Source organism: Netta rufina (assembly GCF_964035555.1).
Source record: "Netta rufina genome assembly, contig: SCAFFOLD_170, whole genome shotgun sequence".
NCBI lineage: Eukaryota > Metazoa > Chordata > Aves > Anseriformes > Anatidae > Netta > Netta rufina.
In genome coordinates this window covers 316-27,094 of record NW_028168882.1, presented here as the reverse complement: position 1 = coordinate 27,094, position 26,779 = coordinate 316, and the positions used below count along the sequence as shown (strand labels likewise).

Genomic DNA, 26,779 nt, shown 5'->3' with positions numbered 1-26,779 from the left:
ATAAAGCCCCCCACCCCATAACCCCCCCCACCCCATAAACCCCCCCACCCCATAAACCCCCCCACCCTATAACACCCCCCCACCCCGTAAAGCCCATTCCCACCCCAACCCCCCCCCCAAAAACCCCATAACCCCCCCACCCCAAAACACCCCCCAAAACCCCATAACCCCACCCTATAACCCCCCCCACCCCATAAACCCAAAACCCCCCCAAAACCCCGTAACCCCCCCACCCCATAACGCCCCCCCCAACCCCATTAAGCCCATTCCCACCCCGAAACCCCCCCAAAACCCCAAAAAGCCCCCCCCGACCCCAAAAAGCCCCCCCCACCTGTCGGGGCAGCGCGCCTCGGTGCGCCGGAAGTTGTAGGATCCTCCGGGGGGGCCCTATAGGGCCGGGGGGGGCACGAGACAAATTTAGGGGGGGGGGAGAAAACCCCAAAAAGGTTTTTAGGGTCGGGGGGGGGCAGTGGGGGGGCAGGGCCTTACCTGGGCCCGGCGGGGGGGCGGGCGCCGGCGGCTGCAAGAGACCCCAAATCTTTTTTTGGGGGGGGTCCCCAAAATTTTGGGGGGGGTCCCCAATATTTGGGGGGGTCCCAAAACCTTGGGGGGGGGTCACCGGATTTTTTTGGGGGGATTGCCAAATTTTTTTTTGGGGGGGGAACGAAATTTTTTGGGGGGTCCCCAAAATTTATTGGGGGGGTCCCCAAAATTTTGGGGGGACCCCAATTTTTTGGGGGGTCCCAAATAGCTGGGGGGGGTCCCAAATGTTTCAGGGGGGGGGGTCCCAAATTTGGGGGAATCCCAAATTTTTAGGGGAATCTCCAAAATTTTTGTGGGGGCCCCCAAATTTTGGGGACGGCCCCCAAGTTTTTTTGGAGGGTCCCCAAAATTTTGGGGGATCCCCAAATTTTTGGGGGGGGTCTCCAATATTTGGGGGGGGGTCCCCAAAATTCCTGGGGGGTCCCCAAAATTTTGGGGATCCCCAAATTCTTTTGGGAGGGGTCCCCAAAATTTTTTTTGGGGGGGGTCTCCACATTTTAGGGGTGCTCTCAAATATTTAGGGGGGTCCCAATTTTTTGGGGGGGGATCCCAAAAATCTTTGGGCCCCCCCCCCAAAAGTTGTCTGGGGTTCCCAAAGTTTCTGGGGGGTCCCCAATATTCGGGGGGGGGGTCCCCAATATTTTTTGGGATCCCCAAATTTTTGGGGGGGTGCCCATATTTTTTGTGGGTTCCCCAATTTTTTGGAGGGGTCCCCAAAATTTTGGGGGATCCCCAAATTTTTTGGGGGGTCTGCAACTTTTTTGGGGGGGGGTCCCCAAATTTTCAGACCTCAAAACTTTTGGGGATCCCCAAATTTTTTCAGGGGGGGTCTCCAATATTTGGGGGGGGTTCCCAATATTTTTGGGGGGTTCCCAAATTTTCCAGGAGGGTCCCCAAAATTTTGGGGGATCCCCATTTTTGGGGGGGGGCATCCCAAATATTTTTTTTTTGGGGTCCCCAAATTTTTGGGGAGTCCCCGAATTTTCTGGGGGGGTCCCCAAATTTTTTTTTGGGGGGGGTCCCCAAACTTCCTGGGGGCTTCCCCAATTTTTCAAAGGGGTCCCCAAAATTTTGGGGGATCCCCAAATTTCCTGGGGGGGGGTCCCCAAAATTTTGGGGATCCCCAATTTATTTCGGGGGGCTCCCCAATATTGGGGGGGTCCCCAAATTTTCGGGGGGGGTTCCCCAAATTTTCAGACCTCAAAATTTTGGGGGATCCCCAAATTTTTGCGGGGGGTCCCCAATATTTGGGGGGGATCCCCAGTATTTTAGGGTTCCCCAATTTTTTCAGGGGGGGTCCCAAAATTTTTGGGGATCCCCAAACTTTTTCGGGGGAGCCTCCAACTTTTCGGGAGGGGGTCCCCATTTTTGCGGGGGTGTCCCCAAAATTTTTAGAGACCCCCACATTTTTTTGGGGGGGGGTCCCCAAATTTCCTGGGGGATTCCCAAATTTTTCGCAGGGGTCCCCAAAATTTTGGGGGATCCAAAAATTTCCTGGGGGGGTCCCCAAAATTTTTGGAGATCCCCAAATTTTTTCGGGGGGGGGGGGGGCCTCCAACTTTTCATTTTTTTTTTTTTCCGCAATTTTTTTTTTTTCCCAATTTTTTTTTTTTCCCAAATTTTTTTTTTTTCCCCTAAATTTTTTTTTTTTTTTTTTTGGGGGGGGGGGGGAGGTTGATAGGGGGAAGGGGGGGGGACCCCAAAAATCCCCCCCCCCCCCCCGTTACCTAGCGGGGCGCAGGGCGGCCGGGGCCGCTCACCTGCTGCCGGTGAGCGGGGGCGCGGGGGGGGGGGGCGCGGCCGGGGGGGGCCCCCCCGAGGCGGGGGGGGGGGGGCGGCGGCGGCGCGGGGGGGGGCAGCGGGGGGGGCGCCCGCGTGTGCAGCCCGAAGAGGCCCTTGCGCTTCTTCATCTCCCGGCCCGAGATGAACCTGGAGGGGGGGGGGATTTTGGGGTCAGTTTGGGGGGGTTTTGGGGTTTTTGGGGGTGGGGGGTTAAGGGGGGAGGTTGGGGGTTTTGGGGTCTGTTTGGGGGTTCTGGGGTTTTTGGGGGTGGGGGGTTAAGGGGGGGATTGGGGGGGTTGGGGAGAGTTTGGAGTGGGAGGATTTTGGGGTCAGTTTAGGGGTTTTGGGGGTTTTTGGGGGTGGGGGGGATTTTGGGGTCAGTTTGGGGGGTTTTGGGATTTTTGGGGGTGGGGGGGATTTTGGGGTCAGTTTGGGGGGGTTTTGGGGTTTTTGGGGGGTTTTGGGGTTGGGGGGTTTGGAGGGATTGGGGAGTTTTGGGGGGTTTGGGGTTTTTTTGGGGTTTTTGGGGTTGGGGATGGCTGGGGGGCTTTGGGGGAGTTTGGGGGTTTTGGGGTGGGGGGATTTGGGGGTCAGTTTGGGGGTTTTGGGGTTTTTGGGGGTGGGGGGTTAAGGGGGGGGTTGGGGGGAGGTTGGGGGTTTTGGGGTGGGGGGGATTTTGGGGTCAGTTTGGGGTGTTTGGGGGTTTTTGGAGTTGGGGGGAGTTGGGGGTTTTGGGGTGGGGGGGGATTTTGAGGTCAGTTTGGGGGTTTTTGGGGGTGGGGGGGGTTTGGGGAGGTTGGGGGGATTGGGGGAAGTTTGGGGTTTTTGGGGTGGGAGGATTTTGAGGTCAGTTTGGGGGGTTCTGGGGTTTTGGGGGGATTTTGGGGGTGGGGGGTTAAGGGGGGGTTGGGGAGGATTGGGGGGAGTTTGGGGGTTTTGGGGTGGGGGGGATTTTGGGGTCAGTTTGGGGGATTTTGGGGGTTTTGGGGGTGGGGGGTTAAGGGGGGGGGTTGGGGGGAGTTGGGGGTTTTGGGGAGTTTGGGGTTTTGTTTTTTTTGGGGGGTTTTTGGGGTTGGGGGGAGTTGGGGGTTTGGGGTGAGTTTGGGGTTTTTGGGATGAGGGGGGTTCGGGGGATTTTAGGGATGTGGGGGGGTTTTGGGGTGAGTTTGGGGGCAACGGGGCTTAGAGTGAATTCGGGGGGATTTGGGGTGGGGTGAGTGGGGGGGTTTGGGGTGAGTTTGGTGTTTTTTGGGGTCATGGGGGATTTTGGGGATGTAGGGTGGGCTTGGGGAGGGGGTGTTGGGGTGAGTTTGGGGGAGTTCTGGGGTGCGTTTGGAGGGGTTGGGGGTGATTTTTTTTTAATTTTTGGGTGACGGGGGGGTTGGGGTCGGATTTGGGGTGAGGGGGGGGGCATTTTGGGGTGAGGGGGGGCCATTTTGGGGTGCTCCCACCTGTCCTTGTGTGTGCTGAGGGCGCCCAGCAGCTGGCCGTAGCGCTCACCCTTGGGGGTCTCCGCCAGCTGCGAAAAGCAAAAAAGGAGGGGGGGGGGGTCAGAGCATTGCGGGGGGGTCACCCCAAAATTTTTGGGGTGGGGGGGGCCCCAAAAAACCTGTCCCAGCAGCAGCGCGTCCCAGTTGGCGTTGGCGAAGGGCAGGATCTCGCGCTCCAGGTCGAAGTATTTCTTCTTGCAGCACACGCTCAGGTGGTACAGGATGAGGTGGGCCACGTCCACCCTGGGGGGGGGCACCCCAAAAATCCGAATAACCGGGGGGGGGGCACCCCGGGGTGCTGCCTTTTTTTGGGGGGGGGCCGTGAAGGGGGTCGGATTGGGGGAAAATTCCCCGAAATGGGAATAACGGGGGCTGGATTATTTTTTTGGGGGTTGTTTTTTTTTGGGGGGGGTGAATTTTTTTTGGGGGGGGTGATTTTTTTTTTGGGGGGGGTGAATTTGGGGGTGGGGGGGCCGGGTTTGGGGTGGGGGGGAGCTCCCTGAAGGCGCCGCAGCGGTGCCAATTTTAGGGTGGGGCGCCCGATAGATGGGGGCAAATCCCGATTTTGGGGTGGGGGGGTGAAGTTTTGGGGTTTTGTATGAGTGTATAAAAGGGGGGGGCACTACATTTAGGAAAAGGGGGCACTAAATTTGGGGGGGGGGGGGCACAATTTGGTGCCCCCCCGGACTCACCAGCGCAGCGGCAGCCGCCGGACGCTCTCTGCCGCCGGTGCAGACGCAGCACTCGAAGACGTAAAACCTACATTTTTACATTTTTTTTTGATTTTTTTTTTTCCAGGGGGGGGGCTTTAGGCTTTAGGGGACCCCCCCCAATTAAAAAAACCCCCCCCACTCACCTGTCCCCGTAGAGCAGGGGCTTGCTGAGGCACTGGGTGCAGGCCTCGTGGAACCACTGCCCGCAGCCGCGGCACTGCAGCATCTTCAGGTTCCACCTGTGCCCCCCCCCCAAAAAAAAAGGGGTTATTTGGGGACGAAACCCCCAAATTTAGCCGGGGGGGGGGTCTTTGACCCCCGGGGGGGGCACTCACTCGCCGGGCCCCCCGCAGTAGCAGTAGCACTGCTGGCGGTTGGCGAGGTGGGGGGGGTCCCAGTCCAGCGCCTTCAGGGCGTAGGGCAGCACGGCCTTCATGCTCAGCATCGCCTTGGCGTGGGGGCCCTTCTTCAGGGCCCCCCCCCCGCTGTCACCATGAAAAAGGGGGTTTATTTTAAAAGGGGGGGGGCTTAAAAATTTTTAAAAAGCCCCCCCAGTGTGGTTTTTTTTTGGCACCCACCTTGGTGGCCACGGCGAAGACGCAGCGGCGGCACATCCAGGCGCCGGCGGGGCGGGGGGGGGGGCGGTGGCATTGCTGGTGGTAGGCTTGTTTTTGGGGGGGGCAATTAATTTTTTTCCGGGGTGGGGACATCGAGGAGAGGCAGGGGGATGATTTTTTTTTGGGGGGGGGGGCTCACCGTGGCCGCATTTGTCGCAGCGCACCAGGAGGTTTTCGGGGCCCAGCGGCGGCGCCCAGCAGACGCAGCAGGTTTGGTCCCCCCCCGGCACCGCCGCTGCGAGGAGGGGGGGGGGGGTAATTAATTTGAGGGGGGGTCGGTTAATTAGCCGGGGGGGGTCGGTTAATTAAATGGGTTCGTTAAAGCGGTCGCACCGGGGCTGATGTCCTTCCAGAGCACCAGGAACTGGGAATTGTCCTCGAACTGCACCAGGCAGGCGCTGCGCGGCCCGTCCACCTGGGGGGGGGCACAAGGGAAAAGGGGGGGCAGAAATTAAAAAGGGGGGGCAGAAATTAAAAAAGGGGGGGCAGAAATAAAAAAAAAGGGGGGGCAGAAATTAAAATTGGGGGCAGAAATTAAAAAATAGGGGGCACAAATCAAAAAAAGGGGGACACAAATCAAAAAAGGGGGCATAAGTAAAAAAAAGGGGGGGGTACAAATAAAAAAGGGGGGGCAAATGAAAAAGGGGGGGCACAAAATAAAAAAGGGGGGGCACAAATTAAAAAAGGGGGGGCACAAATTAAAATTGGGGGCAGAAATTAAAAAAAAGGGGGCACAAATCAAAAAAGGGGGGCACGAGTAAAAAAAGGGGGGTACAAATAAAAAGGGGGGGTACAAATTTAAAAAAGGGGGGGCAAATAAAAAAGTGGGGACACAAATTAAAAAAGGGGGGGCACAAATTAAAAATCAGGGTCAGAAATAAAAAAAATGGGCACAAATAAAAAGGGAGGGCACAAATTTTAAAAAGGGGGGGCACAAATAAAAGGGGGGGCAAATAAAAAAAGTGGGAGCACGAATTAAAAAAGGGGGGGCAGAAATAAAAAAAGGGGGGCAGAAATAAAAAAGGGGGGGCACAAATTTTAAAAAGGGGGGCAGAAATAAAAAGGGGGGGGCACAAATTAAAAAAGGGGGGGTGCAAATAAAAGGGGGGGGGCACAAATCAAAACAGGGGCACAAATTAAAAGGGGGGCCACGAATTTAAAAAAGGGGGGGGCACAAATAAAAGGGGGGGGGGCAAATAAAAAAGGGGGGGCAGAAATAAAAAGGGGGGGCAAATTGAAAAAGTGGGGGCACAAATTAAAAAGGGGGGCGCAAATAAAAAAGGGGGGGGCACAAATAAAAAAGGGGGGGTGCAAATAAAAAAGGGGGGGGCACAAATGACAAGAAGGGGGTTCAGGGAAGTGGGGGGGGGCTGGAAATGTCCTTTTCCTATTTTTTTTTGGGGGGGGGGGGCTCACCTTTTTGATGGTGCCCAGGTAGAGGAGGCCGTCGGTCCAGCGCGCCAGCACGTCCTGGCCCTCCCAAAAGCGGGGGGGGGCGCGGGGGGGGCGGCCGGGGGGGGCCCCTGGGTCGCTCGCCATCACATCGTGCCGGGGGGGGGCTGGGGGGGGGGCAAAAAAAAATAAAAAAATAGTTGGGGGGGGGGCAGGGGTTGGGGGGGGTGGTTTTGGGGGGGGGAAATTGGGGGGGGACAAATTGGGGGGGGCAATGGGGGGGGGTAAAATGGGGGGGGACAATGGGGGGGGTCCCAGATTATTGGGGGGGTCTTTGGGGGGGGTCCCAGGTTGGGGGGGCTCATGTGGGGGGGGTATTTTGAGGGGGGGGGGTCCCAAGGTATGGGGGGGGGCACAGATTTGGGGGGGTATACAGGGTATGGGGGCGTGGAGGTCCCAAAATATTGGGGGGGGGGGCATGAAACATATGGGGGGGGGCACAGATGGGGGGGCTCCTGTAGGGTATGGGGGGGGGCAGATTGGGGGGGGTCCCAGCTGGGGGGGGGCATTTGGGGCAGGGGAAGGGGGGGCGGGTCCTAAACCGGGGGGGGGGGGGGACAGAGTTTGGGGGGGGTCACACACTTTGGGGGGGGGCACTACCGATTGGGGGGGGTCCAATTTATTTTGGGGGGGGTCCAAATTTTTTGGGGGGGGTCCAATTTCTTTTTGGGGGGGTCCAAATTTTTTTTGGGGGGTCCAATTTTTTTGGGGGGGTGCCGCACTTTTTGGAAGGGCTCCGATTTTTTTTGGGGGGGTCCATTTTAAAGGGGGAGGGGCTCCCATTTGGGGGGGGGTCACCCAATTTGGGGGGGGGCTCCCATTTTTTTGGGGGGGGGCATTTTTTTTTGGGGGGGGGGGCGATGTGTGTTGGGGGGGGCAGCGCTGACGCAGTGCCTATGACCGGGGGGGGGGGGGGTCCCGAGCCCGGATCTCGGTGGGGGGGGGCACGGGACCGGGTTGGGGGGGGGGATTTTTTTTTTTTTTTTTTTTTGGGGGGGGGGTCCCGGGGGGGTCCTTACCGGAGGCGGCGGGGCCGAGCGGCGGGGCCGGGCCGGCGGCAGCAGCGCGGGGCCGTGACGCAGCAGCGGCGGCGGCGGGGGGGGGCCCAGGGGGGGGCGCGGAGGGACGGCGGCACCGGGCCCCCCCCCCGCCCCCCCCCCCCAACCGGGGCCCGGCCCTGCTCCCGCCCCCCCCCCCCCCCCCCGACCGCCGCCGCCGAGGACCCGCCCCCAGCCCCTAAACCACGCCCCCGTTTCCCCAAACCCCGCCCCCAGCCTACGAAACCCCGCCCCCGGTGTCCTAAACCCCACCCCCAGCCCCCAAACCCCGCCCCCTGCCCCCAAACCCCGCCCCTAATCCGCCAACCCCGCCCCCAGCCCCTAAACCCCGCCCTCTAGCCCCCAAACCCCGCCCCCAGGATCCCAAACTCCGCCCCCAGCCCCTCAAACCCCACCCCCAGCCCCTCAAACCCCACCCCCATCTCCCTAAACCCCGCCCCATCCCCCTCAAACCCCACCCCCAGACCCCAAACCCCGCCCCCATTCCTCCAAACCCCGCCCCCTTCCATCAAGCCCCGCCCCCAGCCCGCAAAACCTGCCCCCAGTGCCCTAAACCCCGCCCTCAGCCCCTAAACTCCGCCCTCGAGTCTCCAAGCCCCGCCCTCAGGCTCCCAAACCCCGCCCCCAGTCCTTAAACCCCGCCCCCACCCCTCCAAACCCAGCCCCCAGCTTCTCAAACCCCGCCCCCAGTGCCCTAAACCCCGCCCCCAGCCTCTCAAACCCCGCCCCCAGCCCGCAAACCCCGCCCCCTGCCCCCAAACCCCGCCCGTAATCCGCCAACCCCGCCCCCAGCCCCTCAAAACCCGCCCCCTTTTCCCCAAACCCCGCCGCCAACTCCTAAACCCCGCCCTCGAGTCCCCAAACTCCGCCCCCAGCCCGCAAACCCCTCCCCATCTTTCCAAACCCCACCCCCAGTCCCTCAAACCCCACCCCCAGTCCCTAAACCCCGCCCCCAACCCCTAAACCCCGCCCTCGAGCCCCCAACCCCCCCCCCCAGGATCCCAAACCCCGCCCCCAGCCCCTCAAACCCCACCCCCAGTGCCCTAAAGCCCGCCCCCAGCCCCTAAACCCTGCCCACAGCCCCAAACCCCACCCCCATCCCTCCAAACCCCGCCCCCTTCCACCAAGCCCCGCCCCCAGCCCGCAAAACATGCCCCCAATCCCCAAACCCCGCCCCCATTCCTCCAAACCCCGCCCTCGAACCCCCAAACCCCGCCCCCAGGCTCCCAAGCCCCGCCCCCAGCCCCTAAACCCCGCCCCCGTCCCCCCAAACCCCACCCCCCAGCCCCCAATCCCCGCCCATAACCCCCGAAGCCCCGCCCCTATTCCTTAAGCCACGCCCCCACCCCTGAAACCCCCGCCCGGCTCCAGAAGCCCCGCCCCCGACTCCACAAACCACGCCCCCCTCCGCCTAAGCCCCGCCCTCTACTTTTAAAGCCCCGCCTCCCCCCCTCCGTCCCTCGGCCGTTACCCCGGCGGGCGCGGCCGCGGCGGCGCAGCCACGTGACCCCCCGCGCGCCGCCCTATTGGCCGGCGCCCGGGGCGGCGCGCGGCGATTGGCGGAGGCGGCGCCCAATGGGAGTGCGGGGCGGGCGCAGTTTGAATACACGCGCGGGAATGGCGGCGAGGCCCGGAGGCGGCGGCGGCGGTGCCCGCCCGGTACCGGCCATGGCGGCGGCTGCGTCACTTCCGGCCGCCTCCCGGTTACCGGTGCGCAAGGCCCACGCCAAGCGCGCGGCGGCCGCGCCGCAGCCGGAGGCTCCCGAGCAGGTTGGGCCCCGCTCCCGCTGCCGGTGGCGCTCCCGGTGCCGGTTCCGGTCTCACCCTCCCGTTCTCCCCGTAGAAACGGCGCCGCTCCGGGCCCCGAGCGCCCTGGGCTCCCAGCAACCGCGCCCCGTTGCGGGCTATCAGCGTCCCGACGGCGCCAGGCCCAGGTAGGGCGGCACCGGGGGGGTCCCGGTTGTACCGGGGGGGTCCCGGTTCCACCGTTCGGTCGCGGTGACCCCCCCCCGTATCCTCCCCAGGGCTTCCCCGCAAGGCCATGACCGTCGCCGCAGCCCCCCCAGGCCGGTAAAAAGGCCTCGGGGACGGCTTCGGGATCGGCAGCGCCGCCTCCGGTACCGGGGGTGCGGCGGAGGGCGGCGGGGGACCTGAGGGGGCAGCTCGGAGACCTGCGGGCGGCCCTGGCGGAGCTGCGGGAGAAGGCGAGGGGCCTGGACGGCGACAACCGGCAGCTCCGGGAGCAGCTGCAGGACAGCCGGGCCCGGGAGGAGGAGCTGGACGGACAAGTGGGGTGAGAGCCCGGTAACACCCACCCCCCCCGGTACCGGTTTGCACCCTCCCGGTAACCGGGGACCCGTCCCCTGACCCCTCCAGTATCGGGGACCACCCCCTCCGGTAACCGGGGACCCTCTTCCTTCCCCCTCCGGTACCCACGGACCCCCCCCCCGGTAACCAGTGACCCGTCCCGTTCCCCCTCCGGTGCCCAGGGACCCTCCCCGGTAACCGGGGACCCTCCCCCTTTCCCCTCTGTTAACCGGGAACCCCCCCCCGGTAACGGGGGACCCGTCCCCTTCCCCCTCTGGTACCGGGGACCCCCCTCCGGTAATGGAGGACCTGTCCCCTTTCCCCCCCAGTACCGGGGACTCCCCTCCGGTAACCGGAGACCCTCTTCCTTCCCCCCTCTGGTGCTCAGGGACCCCCCCCCCGGTAACTGGTGACCCTCCCTCTACCCCCTCCGGTACAGGGGACACCCCGCCTTTAATCGGGGACCCTCCCCCTTCCCCCTCCGGTGCCCGGGGACCCCCCTCCGGTAACCGGGGACCCCCCCCGGGAACGGAGGACCCCTCCCCTTCCCCCTCCGGTACCCGGGGACCCCTGTCCGGTACCGGAGACCCCCCCCCTCCGGTAACGGTGCCCCCCCCCGGTGCCTCCCAGCTCTCTGCGCACGGAGCTGCAGCAGTCCCGGGAGGAGCGGTCCCGGTGGCAGCGGGAGGCGGAGGTGGAGGCGGGCGAGCGGCGGCGGCTGGCGGCCGAGCTCCAGGAGCGGCACCGGGAGCTGGCGGAGCTCCGGGAGGCGGCCCGGGACCGGGAGGAGCGGCTGGGGGCCGTCCAGGTGGGCACGAGGCTCATATCCACCCCCCCACGGGGCAAAAACAGCAAAACGGGGGATTCCGCCCCAAAATGGTCTGCGAAAAGCACAGCTAGAGATGCTTCGGGGGGCTTTTTACCCGATTTCAGGGTGTTTTTACCCAATTTTTCCCCAATTATTGTCTTTCGCAAATTATTGGGGGTCCCCGTACCCCCCTAAATTATTATCTGAGGTCCCTCTGATTATTGGGGTCTTCCTCCCCCCCCCCCTTCCTGATATTGGGGGCATTTCCTCCAAATTTTGGGGGCTCTTCCCCGAATTCTGCTTGGCTTTTCCCTTAAAGTTTGGGGGAGTTTTTACCAATTCTGTGTGTTTCCCAACCAAATCTTGGTGGCTTTCCCCCCCCCCTCTGTGTTCTGGATGGTTTTTCCCCAAGTTTTTTTTGGGGGGGCTCTTCCCCAGGATTTTCTTGCTTATTTCCCAAATTCTTGGTGCTTTTTCTACACGCTCTTCGGGGACGGGGCACCCAAATTCTGGGTGTTTTTTTCCCTAACGTTTTGATTTTTTACATCCAATTCTGGGCGCCCCTTCGTGGTTGGCCAAGGGCCTTGGGCGCCCCTTCGTGGTTGGCCAAGGGCCTTGGGCGCCCCTTCGTGGTTGGCCAAGGGCCTTGGGCGCCCCTTCGTGGTTGGCCAAGGGCCTTGGGCGCCCCTTCGTGGTTGGCCAAGGGCCTTGGGCGCCCCTTCGTGGTTGGCCAAGGGCCTTGGGCGCCCCTTCGTGGTTGGCCAAGGGCCTTGGGCGCCCCTTCGTGGTTGGCCAAGGGCCTTGGGCGCCCCTTCGTGGTTGGCCAAGGGCCTTGGGCGCCCCTTCGTGGTTGGCCAAGGGCCTTGGGCGCCCCTTCGTGGTTGGCCAAGGGCCTTGGGCGCCCCTTCGTGGTTGGCCAAGGGCCTTGGGCGCCCCTTCGTGGTTGGCCAAGGGCCTTGGGCGCCCCTTCGTGGTTGGCCAAGGGCCTTGGGCGCCCCTTCGTGGTTGGCCAAGGGCCTTGGGCGCCCCTTCGTGGTTGGCCAAGGGCCTTGGGCGCCCCTTCGTGGTTGGCCAAGGGCCTTGGGCGCCCCTTCGTCGTTGGCCAAGGGCCTTGGGCGCCCCTTCGTCGTTGGCCAAGGGCCTTGGGCGCCCCTTCGTCGTTGGCCAAGGGCCTTGGGCGCCCCCTTCGTCGTTGGCCAAGGGCCTTGGGCGCCCCTTCGTCGTTGGCCAAGGGCCTTGGGCGCCCCTTCGTCGTTGGCCAAGGGCCTTGGGCGCCCCTTCGTCGTTGGCCAAGGGCCTTGGGCGCCCCTTCGTCGTTGGCCAAGGGCCTTGGGCGCCCCTTCGTCGTTGGCCAAGGGCCTTGGGCGCCCCTTCGTCGTTGGCCAAGGGCCTTGGGCGCCCCTTCGTCGTTGGCCAAGGGCCTTGGGCGCCCCTTCGTCGTTGGCCAGCGGCGTTGGGCGCCCCTTCCTCGTTGGCCAGCGGCGTTTGGGCGCCCCTTCCTCGTTGGCCAGCGGCGTTGGGCGCCCCTTCCTCGTTGGCCAGCGGCGTTGGGCGCCCCTTCCTCGTTGGCCAGCGGCGTTGGGCGCCCCTTCCTCGTTGGCCAACGGCGTTGGGCGCCCCCTTCCTCGTTGGCCAAGGGCCTTGGGCGCCCCTTCCTCGTTGGCCAACGGCGTTGGGCGCCCCTTCCTCGTTGGCCAGCGGCGTTGGGCGCCCCTTCCTCGTTGGCCAACGGCGTTGGGCCTTCCCCCCCAGGCGGAGCTGCGGGAGGTGTCGGGGTCGCTGTCGCGGCGCGAGGCGGAGGTGTCGGAGCTGCGGGCGCTGGCGGCGGCGCAGGAGGAGCATCTGCACGCGCTGGAGATGGAGCGGCGCCGCCTGCACAACCAGCTGCAGGAGCTCAAGGTGCGCCCGGGGGGGGGGGGGACACTGAAAATACCAAGGATAATTTAAAAACCAGGTTTCATTTCGGGGGATTTTTCACCCCAAGATGAAAAAAATAAAATAATAATTATTACTATTATTATTTATTATTAATTATTCATTTTTTGTTTTTGTCAAAATTAAAAAAAAAATGTTTTTTTTTTTTTTTTTGCTCAAACTTTTTTTTAAGAATAATGTTCCTTTCTGGTTTTTCCTCAAAATTAAAAAATATCATTTATTCTTTTTTTCTCAGCATTGAAAAACAAAACCGTTTTTTAAGTTTGCTCAAAGTTAAAGAAAAAAAATAATCTTTTTTTCTTTTTCTCGAAATTTTAAGAAGTCAAAAGAACACTTTTTTTCTCAAAATTTAAATAGAATAACTCATTTTATTTCTTGAGCTTTTTTTGCTCAGAGTTTAACAAATACATGTGTTTTTGCCCAAAATTTTTCAAAATACAGAAACAAATCATTTTTTTCTCATTAAAAAAAAAAAAAAAAAACAAAACCCTTAATTTTCCCTCAAATTAAAAAATTATATAAAATGTTAAAATGTTTAGTTTTTCTTGCTTAAAATAGTTTTTCTTGCTTAAAATTAAAAAAAATACATAGTTTTTTTTGGGTTTTGCTCAAAACCTATAAACAACAGAATAGTCATGATTCTTTTTTTGTTCAAAATTTTAAGAGTATATAAGAATATAAATATTTAACTATGTAAGTTTTTCATGTATATTCATACTTAATATATAAAAATATATAAAAAATATATAAAATATATAAAATATATAAAAATATATAAAAATATATAAAAATATATAAAAAATCTGTCTGACAAGTGGCAGTCGTGCAGGGCTCAGGGCTGTGGCAAATGGGGCCACATCAGGTCACCATTGGGATCCCCCCAGGCTCCGTTTTAGGGCCAGTCCTCTTCAAGCCCTCGATATTCCACAAAATACCTTTTTCTTCCTTTTTTCTGCCCTCCCCAGGGGAACATCCGCGTCTTCTGCCGCGTGCGCCCGCTGCTGGCGGCCGAGCAGGAGGCGCAGAAGGGGCTGGAGCACCTGCACTTCCCCCCCGAGGACAACAAGACCCTGGTGCTCTGCAGGACCGAGGGGGTGAGCGCCAATTTGGGGGTGCCCCGACCCCAAATCAGGGCTGGGGGGGGCACCCCCTGCTGTTACCGCTCCCAAATCCTCCACGGCCCTATAAGCGGGCGGCCCTATAACGCGGGCAGGCGGCCCTATAGGCCCGATATCTCCCCGTATGGCACATCAGGCTGGGAATAGGGCTCGTGGTGACCCCCCCAAATCCTGACGCGTCCCCCCCCCCGACCCTATTTCTCCCCCCTGACCCTAATTTCCCCCCCCAGTCCCATACGGGGCGGCGGGGTGAGGTGCGCTACGACTTCAGCTTCGACCGCGTCTTCCCGCCCGGCGCCTCGCAGGAGGACGTCTTCGAGGAGATCGCGCTGCTCGTGCAGGTGCCCCCCCCAAAAAGGACCCCCCCCTTTTCCCCCAAAATTGCCCGTTTCCACCATGTTTCTCCCCAAAGTGCCTCCATCTCCACCCAAACCCCCCCAGGTGCTCCCCAGGATCCCCATTTCTACCTTTTTTCCCCCATAAATCCTCCGTTTCCCTCCCAACCCTCCCAGACTGTCCCCCAAGGCCCCTTTTTCCCCATTTACCCCCAAACTGCCCCCATTTCCCCCATAAATCCCCCTCTTTCCCCACCAAGGTCCCAGTTTCTGCCCATTTCCCCCCCCAAACCCCCCGTCTTCCTCTATTTCCCCCATAAATGTCCCATTTCCCCCAAAAGCGCCCACGTTTGACCAAGTGACCCCAAAGGCCCCCAGTTTCCACCCCAAAGGCCCCCAGTTTCCCACCCAAAGTGCCCCTATTTCCCCGGTTTCCACCCCAAAGCCCCCTCTTTTGCCCCTGAACTCCCCACAAACTCCCCCCATTTCTACCCAAACTGACCTCAAAGCCCCCTGTTCCCCCCCAGGTGCTCCCGTTTCCCTATAAATGCCTGTTTTTGCCAGTTTCCCCCCAAATGCCCCCGGTTTCCCCCCTAAGTGCCCCTGTTTCTGCCCATTTCCCCCCATAAGTGCCCCCATTTGCCCCTGAATTGACCCAAAGCCCCCCCATTTCCCCCATAAATGCCCCTGTTTCTGCCCATATTCCCATAAGTGCCCCTGTTTGCCCCAGTTTCCACCCCAAACGCCCCCAAAGTGCCCTGTTCCCCCCCCAAATACCCTCGTTCACCCCAAATTGCCCCCATTTGCCCCTGAACTCCCCCCAAAGACCCCTATTTCCCCCCGTTTCCCCACAAGTGCCCCCATTCCCCCCAGTTTCCACCCCAAATGTCCCCATTTACCCTGAACTCCCCCCAAAGCCCCCCCCCATTCCCCATAAATGCACCTGTTTCTGCTCATTCCCCCCATAAGTGCCCCTGTTTGCCCCCATTCCCCCCACAAATACCCTCGTTCACCCCAAATTGCCCCCATTTGCACTGAACTCCCCCCAAAGACCCCTATTTTCCCCCCGTTTCCCCGTAAATGCCCCAGTTTCCACCCCAAGCGCACCCGTTCCCCCTAGTTTCCACCCCAAAATGCCCCCATTTGCCCCCTGAAACTCCCCCCAAAGACCCTATTTTGCCCCAAAGACCCATATTTACCCCCATTTCCCCAACAAGTGCCCCATTCCCTCCTATTTCCAACTAAATGCCCCATTTGCCCCCCATTTCCCCCCAAAGACCCCTATTTCCCTCCCATTTCCCCCACAAGTGCCCCCATTCCCCCCAAAGAGCCTATTTCTCCCCAGTTTCCACCCCAAACGCCCCCATTTGCCCCTGAACTCCCCCCAAAGACCCTTATTTTCCCCCAAAGACCCCTTTTTCCCCCCTATTTTCCCCCAAAGACGCCTATTTCGCCCCCGTTTACCCCTGAACTCCCTCCAAAGACCCTTATTTTCCCCCCAAAGACCACTATTTCCCCCCCATTTCCCCCACAAGTGCCCCCATTCCCCCAGTTTCTGCCCTATTTCCCCCCCCAAAGAGCCCTATTTTCCCCCAGTTTCCATCCCAAATGCCCCCATTTGCCCCTGAACTCCCCCCAAAGACCTCAAAGCCCCCGAAGACCCCTATTTCCCCCCATTTCCCCACAAGTGCCCCCATTCTCCCAGTTTTCACCCCAAATGCTCCCGTTTACCCCTGAACTCACCCCAAAGACCCCCATTTCACCCCAAAGACCCCTATTTCCCCCCCCATTTTCCCCCAAAGACCCCTATTTCCCCCCCGTTTCCCCCACAAGTGCCCCCATTCCCTCAGTTTCCACCCCAAACGCCCCCATTTGCCCCTGAACTCCCCCAAAGACCCCTATTTCCCTCCATTTCCCCCACAAATGCCCCATTCCCCCCTACTTCCACCCCAAATGCCCCCGAATGCCCCCATTTCCCCCCAAAGACCCCTATTTTTCCCCCATTTCTCCCCACAAGTGCCCCCATTCCCCCAAAGAGCCCTATTTCCCCCCAGTTTCCACCCCAAATGCCCCCATTTGCCCCTAAACTGCCCCCAAAGACCCCTATTTTGCCCCCAAAGACCCCTATTTCCCCCCCATTTCCCCATAAGTGCCCCCATTCCCCCCAGTTTCCACCCCAAACCGCCCCATTTGCCCCTGAACTCCCCCCAAAGACCCCTATTTCCCCCACATTTCCCCCCAAAGACCCCTATTTCGCCCCCGTTTACCCCTGAACTCCCCCCAAAGACCCCTATTTTCCCCCAAGACCCCTATTTCCCCCCATTTCCCCCACAAGTGCCCCCCATTCCCCCCAGTTTCTGCCCTATTTCCCCCCCAAAGAGCCCTATTTCCCCCCAGTTTCCCACCCCAAATGCCCCCGTTTACCCCTGAACTCCCCCAAAGACCCTTATTTTCCCCCAAAAGACCCCTTTTTCCCCCCCATTTCCCCTATAAACCCCCCCGTCCCCCCCCCAGTCGGCCCTGGACGGGTACCCCGTCTGCATCTTCGCCTACGGGCAGACGGGCAGCGGCAAAACCTACACCATGGAGGGGCCGGGGGGCGCCGACCCCACAAGTTGGGGGGTGATCCCCCGCGCCGTGCGGCACCTCTTCGGGGGCGCCCGCCAGCTGGAGCACAAAGGGTGGCAGGTGGGGGCCGAGGCACCGAGTTTTGGGGGGGTTGGGGGCTTTTTTTGGGGGGGGGGGGGGTTTAGGGCTTTTGGGGGGCTTTTGTGGCATTTTTGGGGGGTTTAGGGCTTTTGGGGGCTTCTTTGGGTGTGTTGGTGCTTTTAGGGGGGGCTTAGGGCTTTTGGGGGCTTTTGGGGTTTTTTTGGGGGGTTGTTAGGGCTTTCTGGTGGCTAATGTAGGGCTTTTGGGGGGCTTTTTTGGGGGGTTAGGGTTTTGGGGTCTTTTGGGGGCCTTTTTTTTTGGGGGGGTAGGGATTCTGGGGGCTTTTTTTGGAGGGTAGAACTTTTTGGGGGCTTTTTTGGGGATTTTGGGGAGCTTTTGGTGGGGCTTAGGGCTTTCTGGGGGCTAATTTAGGGCTTTTGGGGGCTTTTTTGAGGGGAGTTAGGGCTTTGGGGGGCTTTTGGGGCTTTTTGGGGGGGGTTAGGGCTTTTGGGGGGCATTTTTGGGAGGCTTTTGGGGTGCTTTTTTTGGGGAGTTAGGGCTTTTTGGGGACTTCTTTTGGGGGGGGTTTAGAGATTTTAGGGGCTCCTTTGGAGGGGATTAGGGCTTTTTTGGGGGGGGGTTAGAGCTTTTGGGGGCTTTTTTGGAGCTTTTTTGGGGGGGCTTAGGGCTTTTGGGGGGCTAATTTTGGGTTTTGGGGAGCTTTTGGGGGGATTAGGTCTTTTAGGGGCTTTTTTGAGGGGGTTTTGAGCTTTTTGGGGCATCTTTTTTGGAGGTTTAAGGCGTTTGGGGGGTTTAGGGCTTCTTGGGGTTCTTTTTTTGGTGGGGGTTAGGGCTTTTTGGGGTGCTAATTTAGGGCTTTGGGGAGCTTTGTGGGCGGATTAAGACTTTTAGGGGCTTTTTTGAGGGGTTTTGAGCTTTTGGGGGCTTCTTTTGGGGGGTTTAAGGTGTTTGGGGGGTTTAGGGCTTCTTGGGTTGCTTTTGGGGGGTTAGGGCTTTTGGGGGCTTTTTGGGGGGTAGGTCTTTTTGGGGCTAATTTAGGGCTTTTGGGGGCTTCTTTGGGGGAGGAGTTAGGGCTTTTGGAGGCTTTTGGGGGGGCTTTTTTGGGGGGAAGTAGGGCTTTTGGGGTGGGGGTTTAGGGTGGGTTTTTGGGGGAATTTCTTTAGCTTTGGGGAGTTTGGGTCTTCTCTTTTGGGGGCTTTTTAGAGGGTTTGGGGGCTTTTGGTGGTTCTTTAGGCACTCGGGGACCCCTTTTTGGGTTTTTTTTTGCGCCCCCCCCCAGTACAGTTTCAGCGCCAGCTTCCTGGAGATCTACAACGAGGCGCTGCGGGACCTGCTGGGGGGGACAAGGGGGGGGGGCGAGCTGGAGATCCGCCACGTCAGCTCGGCCAGCAAGGAGCTGCAACGTCCCCAACCTGCGCTGCGTCCCCGTGGCCTCCGAGGACGAGGGTAAGAAGCCAAAAACCCCCCTCAGACACCCATTTGACGCATTTTTCCACTTTTTAACCCAAAAATTCGCCCCCCCCAGGTGCTGGGGCTGCTGCAGACGGCCGCCTCCAAGCGCTCGGTGGCGCGCACGGCGCTCACAAACGACACGCTCGTCCCGCAAGCCACTGCGTCTTCCAGCTCCACATCCAGGGCTCCAACGCCTCCCGCGACCTCCGCTGCAGCTGTGAGCGACATTTTTGGGGGTTTTTCTTCCTCCCTGGGGGGGCGCCGACCTCCTCTTCCTCACCCTAAATCCTCCCCCAACCCAGCGGTGCTGAGCCTGGTGGACCTGGCGGGCAGCGAGCGCTTGGATAAATCCCAAGCCAGCGGGCAGCGGCTGCGCGAGACCCAAGCCATCAACACCAGCCTGGCCACGCTGGGGCTGGTCATCATGGCCATCTCCAACAAGGTGCTGATTTTTTTGGGGGAAAAAAAGAGCGATTTTGGGGCCACGACCCTAAAATTTTGTCGCTTTCCTCCCCATCCTATAACGGGTTTTGTCCCCGTAGGAGCCGCACGTGCCGTACCGCAACAGCAAGCTGACCCTACCTGCTGCAGAACTCGCTGAGGGGCAACGCCAAAATGTGAGCGGGTGTTTTTTATAGGGTCACGGGGTGGTTTTAGGGTCAAGGGTGTAGGGTGCACCCGCTCGGACACCCCGCTATGCCGTGGATCCCCCCCCCCCCAGGCTCATGTTCGTCAACATCTCGCCGCTGGAGGAGAACTTCGCCGAGTCACTCAACTCCCTGCGCTTTGCCAGCAAGGTTTGGGGGAAATAATGGGGTTTTTGGGGGTTTGGGGTAGGGTTTGGAGTGGGGTGGGGATGGGGAAGGGTTTTGGGGGGGTTTTTGGGGGATGGTTTTGGAGGGAGGGAGGGGGGAGGCTTGGGGAGGAGGGTTGAGGTTGGGGAGGAGGGTTTGGGGGGGTAAATATTATGGTATGGGGACAGTTTGGGGTGGATTTGGGGGGTCTTTGGGACACGGTGATTTGGGGTGCTGTGGGAAATCTGCAGGCAGAGTTTGGGGGGACGTGGGATTATGTTGGGGGTGCTCGGGGGAGAACTTGGGGATGGGTTCAGGGGGCACAGGTGGGCAGGTTTGGGGTGGGCTTGGGATGGGGGGGGTTGGTTTGGGGTGTTATAGGGCAAATTTGGGGGCACGGGGTGATTTCGTGGGGTTATGGGATATGGGGTGCAGGTTTTGGGGGGTTATGCGGTGAGTTTGGGATACAGGGTATGGGTTTTGGATATGGGGGGGATTTGGGGGAGGTTTATGGGGTGTGTTTGGGATATGGGGGGTGTGATTTGGGAGGTTTTTGGGGGGGTTATAGGGCAAATTTGGGATAGAGGGTGATTTGTTGGGGTTATGGGGGGCAGGTTTGGGGGTTTATGGGGCAGGTTTCTGGGGGGTTTATAGGATGGGTTTGCGATACATGGGGCGTGATTTGGGGGGTTTGGGGTGTGTTTTGGGGGGGTTATAGGGCAGGTTTGGGATATGGGCAGTGATTTGGGGGGGGGTTATGGGATATTGGATATGGGGGGGCTGGTTTGGGGATTTATGAAGCAGCTTTTTGGGAGGTAGGGGGTGGGTTTGGGATATAGGGGATGTGATTTGGGGCTTTTGGTGTGGGTTTTGGGGGGGGATGGGGCAAATTTGAGATATGGGGGTGAGTTGGGGGGGTTATGGGGTGGGTTTGGGGGGATTTGGGGGCAGATTTGGGATACGGGGGGGCTTTTGGGGGGGTTACGGGGCAGATTTGGGGGGTCTGGACCCCCCTCACCCCCCTGTTCGCCCCCCAGGTGAACGAGTGCATGGTGGGCACGGCGCCCACGCCAACAAGAAGTAGCCCCGGGACCACCGGGACCCCCCCAAATTCCCCTCCCCTCCCCCCCCCCCCTCATTTTTTCTGCCCCTCCCCCAGCACAGAGCCCGCCTGGGCCGGTGCTGATTGGCCGTCGGCGTCACGTGACGCAGGGGGCGGGGGAGAAACAATGGCGGCGCCCTGTGTGGTTGCACAGTGGCCCGTACGGGCAACATGGCGGCGCCCAGCACTGCGGGACCACTTCCGGTCCTGCGCAGTGCTCTGCCTGCGTTGGGGGGGGGGATCGGTACCGGAGCAGTGCTGCCGCCGCGTGGCGACTGCGCATGCTCCGCTCCATGGGGGAGGGGGGGTAAGTGAACGATTGGCGCATGCGCAGGGTGGGGGGGCTGAAGGCGATGCTGCCCTTAGAGGGCGGGGGGGTCTTAAAGGGGCCGCGCACCCCAAGGGAGGGGTTGGATAGGGAGGGGTTTGTGGGGTGGGGGGGGGTGCAGGGGGGTTGTAGGATGTCGCCTGTGGGGGCGGGATGTCTGCGTGGGGGGTGTGCAGCTGTTCCTTTTAGCCTGACTTTAATAAACATGTAAATAATCGAAAACTCTTATAATAATAATTAAAAAAGCTGTTGATACCCAGCTACAATCAACTTTCTACCTCCTGCCTGCACCAACCCTATGCGTGAAATCCCAATCTGCCCCAAACCACGTGGTTTTGACCCCAAAACGTTCCTTTTTGTCCCCAAGGTTGGTGGTTGGTGCTTCCATCCCTGTCGTGCTAGTTTCCAGTGCTACCACCGAAACTCCTGATTTATCTGTTAAAAATGGGGTTAAAATAACAATAAATCTCCCCTGTTTCATCTGCCTTGTCCAAATGGGCAGAGCAGGGGGCTCTATAGGGAAAATCTATAGGGAAAACCTTCCCCATAGCACATTTCTGTCATATAACTCTCTCGGCACCTATAGGGGAACATAAACAGCCTGCAGGGTCCCACATTCTGATGAGAAAAATCTTATAAAATAATAATAAATTAATGCTTTGGCACTTTTTTGCCAGTTAATTATAAAAGTGTAAAATACTCCAGGAAGGTACAGGCTCAAAACCGAAAAGTTTAGCATCATCCTCACAACTATTTTTTCATAGAGCTAATAGTTCACTAAAGTAAAATAAAAAGACAAATAGCTTAAGAGAGTTATTAAAGTATTAAGTTATTAAATAAATTAAAAATGAAAAGAGTTTATTATACTTTTTGTTAACGTTCAGTCCCCTAACTATGAGGCACTGTACAACATCACCCCTTCCCTTACCCTTCTGTGAGGGGAATGGCAAAATTTCATATTATTTATTGTCATTTATATTGCCAAATTTTATTTGAAGCCTGATAGTAAGTAGTTACATGGGCTTTCCTCACCAAATTACTGTTTAAAACCCACAGTTGCCACCAAACTGCCCCCAATTTTGCTGCTTTTTGGCCTCTTTCCGCTGTTGCGGGGGGTTGCTACAGCTTTTCACTACACTTAAAATCTGGATCAAGGGCAAAGAGGAAATGAATGAAAGTAAATATCTGTGCAAATATAAAGTCATAAATAGTGTCTGTAAATATTTATATATATATAATCATCCTTTTCGGTTTTTGTGCTCTGGAGTTTATTTTTGCATCTGAACACATTGCATATAGGGTCTTCTATGTTCCCTTACTGGCTGGTAGGTTTTTCACTTTATTTTTACACCAAAGAGACCTGGTTTAACCTGAATTCTGTTATTGAACTTCCACGTAACACCTATTTAATTTAAAATATATTTAATTAACTTTTTTTATCACTCGTTGACCACTGTCGCGGACAGGCGCATCACTGAGAGGTGAAAACGCATGGCTGGGGGATGCTGCTGCTGATTTTCCCTACATTTACCCCCTTCGGGTTGGGAATTGGGTGCAATTTGTGTTTTTATCCAAATAAATTTCTACAGCACCCCCCTCTGTGCCCTCAGGGGACGTTCCTAGGGGCTGGGTGGTGCTTTTTGAAGATTTAATTGTGCCTTATTTTGCAAGGAATTCAAGCTAAAGCCTTTATTTGATTCCTATTTAATGCCTTTATTTCTGTTTTAACGACTTTTACGACTTTATTTAATGACTTGAAAAAAGAGGCAGGGCTGAAGGGGGGGGGGATTTAGGCCTCAGGCCCAGCCCCGCCCCCGCACTGCGCATGCGCCCCCTCCTCCTTTGAGAGCCCCTCCCGGCCACCGTACCCCCCGCGCATGCGCAGCCCCCCACGACCCGTCGCCATCTTGTCGTACGCCTGCGCACTGCCGCCTCTCCCGGGGGCTGCGCTCGCCTTCCGCGGCTCTACCGGCACCGCTGAGCCCGGCCCCGTGCCCGGCCTCTCCCCCTCCGCTCCCTCCCCCCGCCGGGAGCAGCGATCGCGAGGCGCGGAGGCCTCCCGGCTCCCCCCCCCCTTCTTGGCGGGGGGAAAATGGCGGCGCCCATGCCCCGCCCCTTGGCGGCGCCGTACGGTGTCATGGCGGCGCCCGCTGCCTCGGGCCGGCCGGGCCCACTTCCGGTCCTGCGCAGTGAGGGCGGCGGCGGCGGCCGCTCGGTGGTGGCGGCGCTGGGGGCGCCGGAACGGGGCCAGGAGGCGGTGAGCGGCGGGGGGGGGGCGGGGCGGGGGCGGGGCCGGGCGGGGGGCACCGGGGGGGGGGAGGGGAGGGACCGGAGAGGGGGAGGGGAAGGCCCGAGGGGGGGGAGGGGGGAACCGGGGGGGGGGAGGGGAGGGACCGGGGGGGGGCGGTTGGGGGGTGGGGGCTGGGCCCGGGGGGCGCTGACCCCGTTTCCCCCCCCCAGGTGCCCCCGAGACGCCGCCCGTGCCCCGGGGGGGGCCCCCCGAGCCCCCCCGCAGGAAGAAAAGCACAAAAAAGGCGACAAAAAGGAGGCGGCTGGGCCCCAACCGCCGCCTCCGGCACCGAATTCCCACCTTTTGGCCCCAAAATCGCCCGCCTGGCCCCCGGCTTTCACCTTCTGACCCCGAATTCGCACGCTTTGCCCCCAGTTTTCACGTTTTGACCCCCAATTCGAACGCCTTGCCCTGAATTTTCACCTTTTGGCCCCCAAATTCGCACGCTTTGCCCCAAATTTCCACATTTTGGCCCAAAACTCGCACGCCTTACCCCAAATTTTCACCATTTTGCCCCCAAATTCCCACTCATTGCCCCAAATTTCCACGTTTCAGCCCCAAAACTCCCACGCCTCGCCCCAAATTCTCACCTTTCGGCCCCAAACCCCCGCTTCTTGGCCAAAATCCCCGCTTCTTGGCCAAAATCCCCGCCTTTCGGCCCAAAAGCGTGTCGCATCCCTTCCCCCACCCCCCCCCTCTCGGGGATGCCCCTGAGCCCCCGCCATGGCGGCCCCCCCGCCCGGCACCAGCATCATCGTCCTGGACGACGAGGACGAGGGGGTCCCGGAGCCCCCCCCCCCCCTCCACCGCCGCCCCCCCCAGCAGCTCCTCGCCCCCTCCCCCCCCCTGCCCCCCCCACCGCCCCCCCCTCCCAACCCAACGGGGGGGGCGCCCCCGGCAGCCCGGAGCCCCCCCATAGCGGGGGCAAGGCCGGGGGGGGGCGGCTTCAAGGCGGAGAACGAGCGGCTCTTCGCTGAGGTGAGTGCCTGGGACCTTTTTTTTGGGGGGGGGGGGCACCCATGGGTGCTCCCCCCGGGGGTGGGTGCTCCCCCTGGGGGTGGGTGACCCCCTGGGGTGGGTGTCCCCATGGGGAGGTCTTTGTGTCCCCTCCCCCTTTCCCATTTTTGGGGTCCCCCTGCCCTGCTGTGCCTCGGGGTGGGGGTGGGGGTGATGGGGACGTCCCCCCCGGTGTCCCCATGTCCCCCCCCCGTGTCCCTGTGTCCCCTCCTGGCATTTGGGGGTCATTTCGGCACTGCTGTCCCCTCGCTGTCCCTGCTGCTGTCTCGGTGTCACCTCCCTGCTCCCGGCCCTCCTCGGGGCCACCTCGGCCTCTCCGTCCATCCTCCCCCCCAAAAAAAGTGTCCCCACCCCTCTCGGTGTCCCCATGTCACCTCCGTGTCACACGGGGTCTCTGTTCCTCCTCGCTGTCCCCGTGTCACCTCCATGTCACCTCGGTGTCACCGCCTCACGTCGGCACCTCCATCTCTCCGGATGGTTCCGTCGTGCTTTGGTGTCTCCGTGTCTCCGTGCCTCCACGCCACCTCTTTGTCACCTCAACGTCACCGTCCCTGGTGACACCTCCTTGTCACCTCAACGTCTCCATGCCACCATGACAACTCTTTGTCACCTCAACATCTCCATCCCACGTTGACATCTCCTTGTCACCTCATTGTTTCCATGCCACCTTGACAACTCTTTGTCACCTCAACGTCTCCATCCCATGTTGACCTGTTCTTGTACCCTCAACGTCTCCATCCCCGTTGACACCTCCTTGTCACCTCAACCACCCTGACAACTCTTTGTCACCTCAACGTCTCCATCCCACGTTGACATCTTGTCACCTCAACATCTCCACGTCACCTTGGCACCTCCACGTTTGCTCATTGTCCCCATGTCACCTCAACGTCTCCATCCCATGTTGACCTGTTCTCGTACCCTCAACCTCTCCATCCCCGTTGACACCTCCTTCTCACCTCAATTTCTCCATCCCACGTCACCTTGTCCCCTCAACGTCTCCCTGGAGTCCCCGCGTCCCCCATTGCTCCTCCACGTCCCCGTATCCCCCCTCATTGTCCCCATACCACCTCGTCCTCTCCACCCCCTCAGTTCCTGGAGCTCTGCACCCAGCTGACGGAGGAGCACCCCGAGGTCATCCCCTTCCTGTCGGGCCGCCACCAGAAGGCCAGCCCGGACTTCTTGGCCTCGGCCGAGCTGCGCAACGTCCTGGCCCGCTGCCTGGCCCGCGTGCGGGCGCGCCGCAACAAGGTCTACGTGTACATCAACGAGCTCTGCACCGTCCTCAAGGCCCACACCCTGCGCCGCAAGCTCCCCCTGGCCTCCGCGCCGCCCGCCCCCGACGCCGACGCCGCCTCCCGACGCCCCGCAGTCGGCGCCCGAGCCCGGCACCGCCGCTGCTGCCACCACCCCGCGGCCGCCCACCGGGTCCAAGCGTCAGATCCGCTACCTGGAGAACCTGCTGCGGGTCTACACGGGCGAGATCCGGCGCCTGCAGGAGCGGGAGCTGGACCTGGCCGAGCTGGACAGCGAGGACTCGAGCTACCTGCAGGAGAGCCGGCTGAAGCGCAAGATGATGCGCATCTTCCAGCGCCTCTGCGAGCTCAAGCAGTGCAGCAGCCTGACCGGCCGCGTCATCGAGCAGCGCATCGCCTACCGCGGCACCCGCTACCCCGAGGTCAACCGGCGCATCGAGCGCTTCATCAACCGCCCCGAGGCCTTCCCCGACTACACCGACATCCTCAAGGTGATCCAGAAGGCCAGCGCCCGGCACAGCCTGGGGCTCGCCCGGCGCCAGATGGAGAGCATGGCCCAGGACGCCTTCCGCGAGGTGGGCAACCGCCTGCAGGAGCGGCGCCACCTCGACCTCGTCTACAACTTCGGCAGCCACCTGACGGATCAGTACCGGCCGGGTGAGGGGGCCACGGGGGTGGTGGAGGGGGTGGCGGGGCTCCTAGAGGGGTGACGGAGAAGGTAGAAGGGTGGTGGAGCTCCTAGAGGGGTGGTGGAGCTCATGGAGGGGTGGTGGAGCTTGTAGAGAGAGGATGGAGCTTGTAGAGGGGTGATGGAGCTCGTGAAGGGGTGACAGAGCTCGTAGAGGACTGATGGAGCTCATAGAGGGGTGACGGAGCTTATGGAAGGGTGGCGGAGCTCATGGACGGGTGATGGAGCTTGTAGAGGGTTGATGGAGCTCATGAAGGATTGATGGAGCTCATGGAGGGTTGATGGAGCTCATAGAGAGGTGACAGAACTCATAGAGGAGTGACAGAGCTCATGAAGGGATGATGGAGCTCTTGGAGGGGTGACAGAGCTTGTAGAGGGGTGACGGAGCTTATGGAGGGGTGACGGAGTTCATAGAGGGGTGACAGAGCTCATAGAAGGGTGGTGGAGCTCATAGAGGGGTGATGGAGCTTGTAGAGAGAGGATGGAGCTTGTAGAGGGGTGACAGAGCCCAGAGAGGAGTGATGGAGCTCATGAAGGAGTGATGGAGCTTGTAGACGGGTAATTGAGCTTGTAGAGGGGTGATGGAGCTCATGGAGGGTTGATGTAGCTCGTGGAGAGGTGACAGAGCTCATAGAGGGGTGATGGAGCTCATGAAGGAATGATGGAGCTCATGGAGAGGTGATGGAGCTAGTAGGTGACATCTTGTAGAGAGGTGACAGCTCAGGAAGGGCTGATGGAGCTCGTTGAGGGGTGACAGAGCTCACGGAGAGGTGATGGAGCTCATGGAGGGTTGACGGAGCTGGTGGAGGGTTGAAAGAGCTCAGAGAGGTGACAGAGCTCGTGGAAAGGTGGTGGAGCTGGCGGAGGGGTGGTGGAGCTCATAGGTGGGTGACAGAGCTCACGGATGGGTGCTGGAGCTCACAGAGGGGTGCTGGAGCTCATGGAAGGATGGCAGAGCTGGTGGAGGGGCGATGGAGCTCCTGGAGATGTGATGGAGCTCCTGGGGGCATAATGGAGCTTCTGGGGA

General features: G+C 59.7%; 3 protein-coding genes across 3 annotated transcripts; 2 read left to right on the top strand and 1 right to left on the bottom strand.

Annotated features, from left to right (window-relative positions):
• Positions 1-312: 312 nt before the first annotated feature.
• Positions 313-7,658, bottom strand: PHF1 (PHD finger protein 1; the record flags this gene model as incomplete). Its single annotated transcript, XM_084307149.1, is given in 15 exon segments — positions 313-387; positions 490-520; positions 2,304-2,472; positions 3,777-3,844; positions 3,935-4,058; positions 4,508-4,537; positions 4,539-4,574; positions 4,672-4,767; positions 4,864-5,009; positions 5,011-5,013; positions 5,107-5,192; positions 5,285-5,380; positions 5,479-5,560; positions 6,562-6,704; positions 7,617-7,658. Coding segments are annotated over 14 exon segments (1,165 nt in total), but the record flags the coding sequence as incomplete, so codon positions are not given.
• A 1,614-nt stretch (positions 7,659-9,272) lies between these two features.
• On the top strand, positions 9,273-20,158 carry LOC311221760 (carboxy-terminal kinesin 2-like; the record flags this gene model as incomplete). The annotated part of the gene is given in 18 exon segments (XM_084307148.1): positions 9,273-9,425; positions 9,499-9,589; positions 9,762-9,948; positions 10,593-10,770; positions 12,523-12,669; positions 13,671-13,799; positions 14,054-14,164; positions 16,673-16,846; positions 18,108-18,227; positions 18,229-18,273; positions 18,354-18,416; positions 18,419-18,497; positions 18,583-18,722; positions 18,823-18,858; positions 18,860-18,897; positions 19,002-19,077; positions 20,112-20,135; positions 20,138-20,158. Coding segments are annotated over 18 exon segments (1,812 nt in total).
• A 2,276-nt stretch (positions 20,159-22,434) lies between these two features.
• DAXX (death domain associated protein) lies at positions 22,435-25,774 on the top strand (the record flags this gene model as incomplete). The annotated part of the gene is given in 4 exon segments (XM_084307147.1): positions 22,435-22,761; positions 22,965-23,772; positions 24,901-25,164; positions 25,166-25,774. Coding segments are annotated over 3 exon segments (1,128 nt in total). The 5' UTR covers positions 22,435-22,761; positions 22,965-23,517.
• Between the last annotated feature and the right edge of the window lie 1,005 nt (positions 25,775-26,779).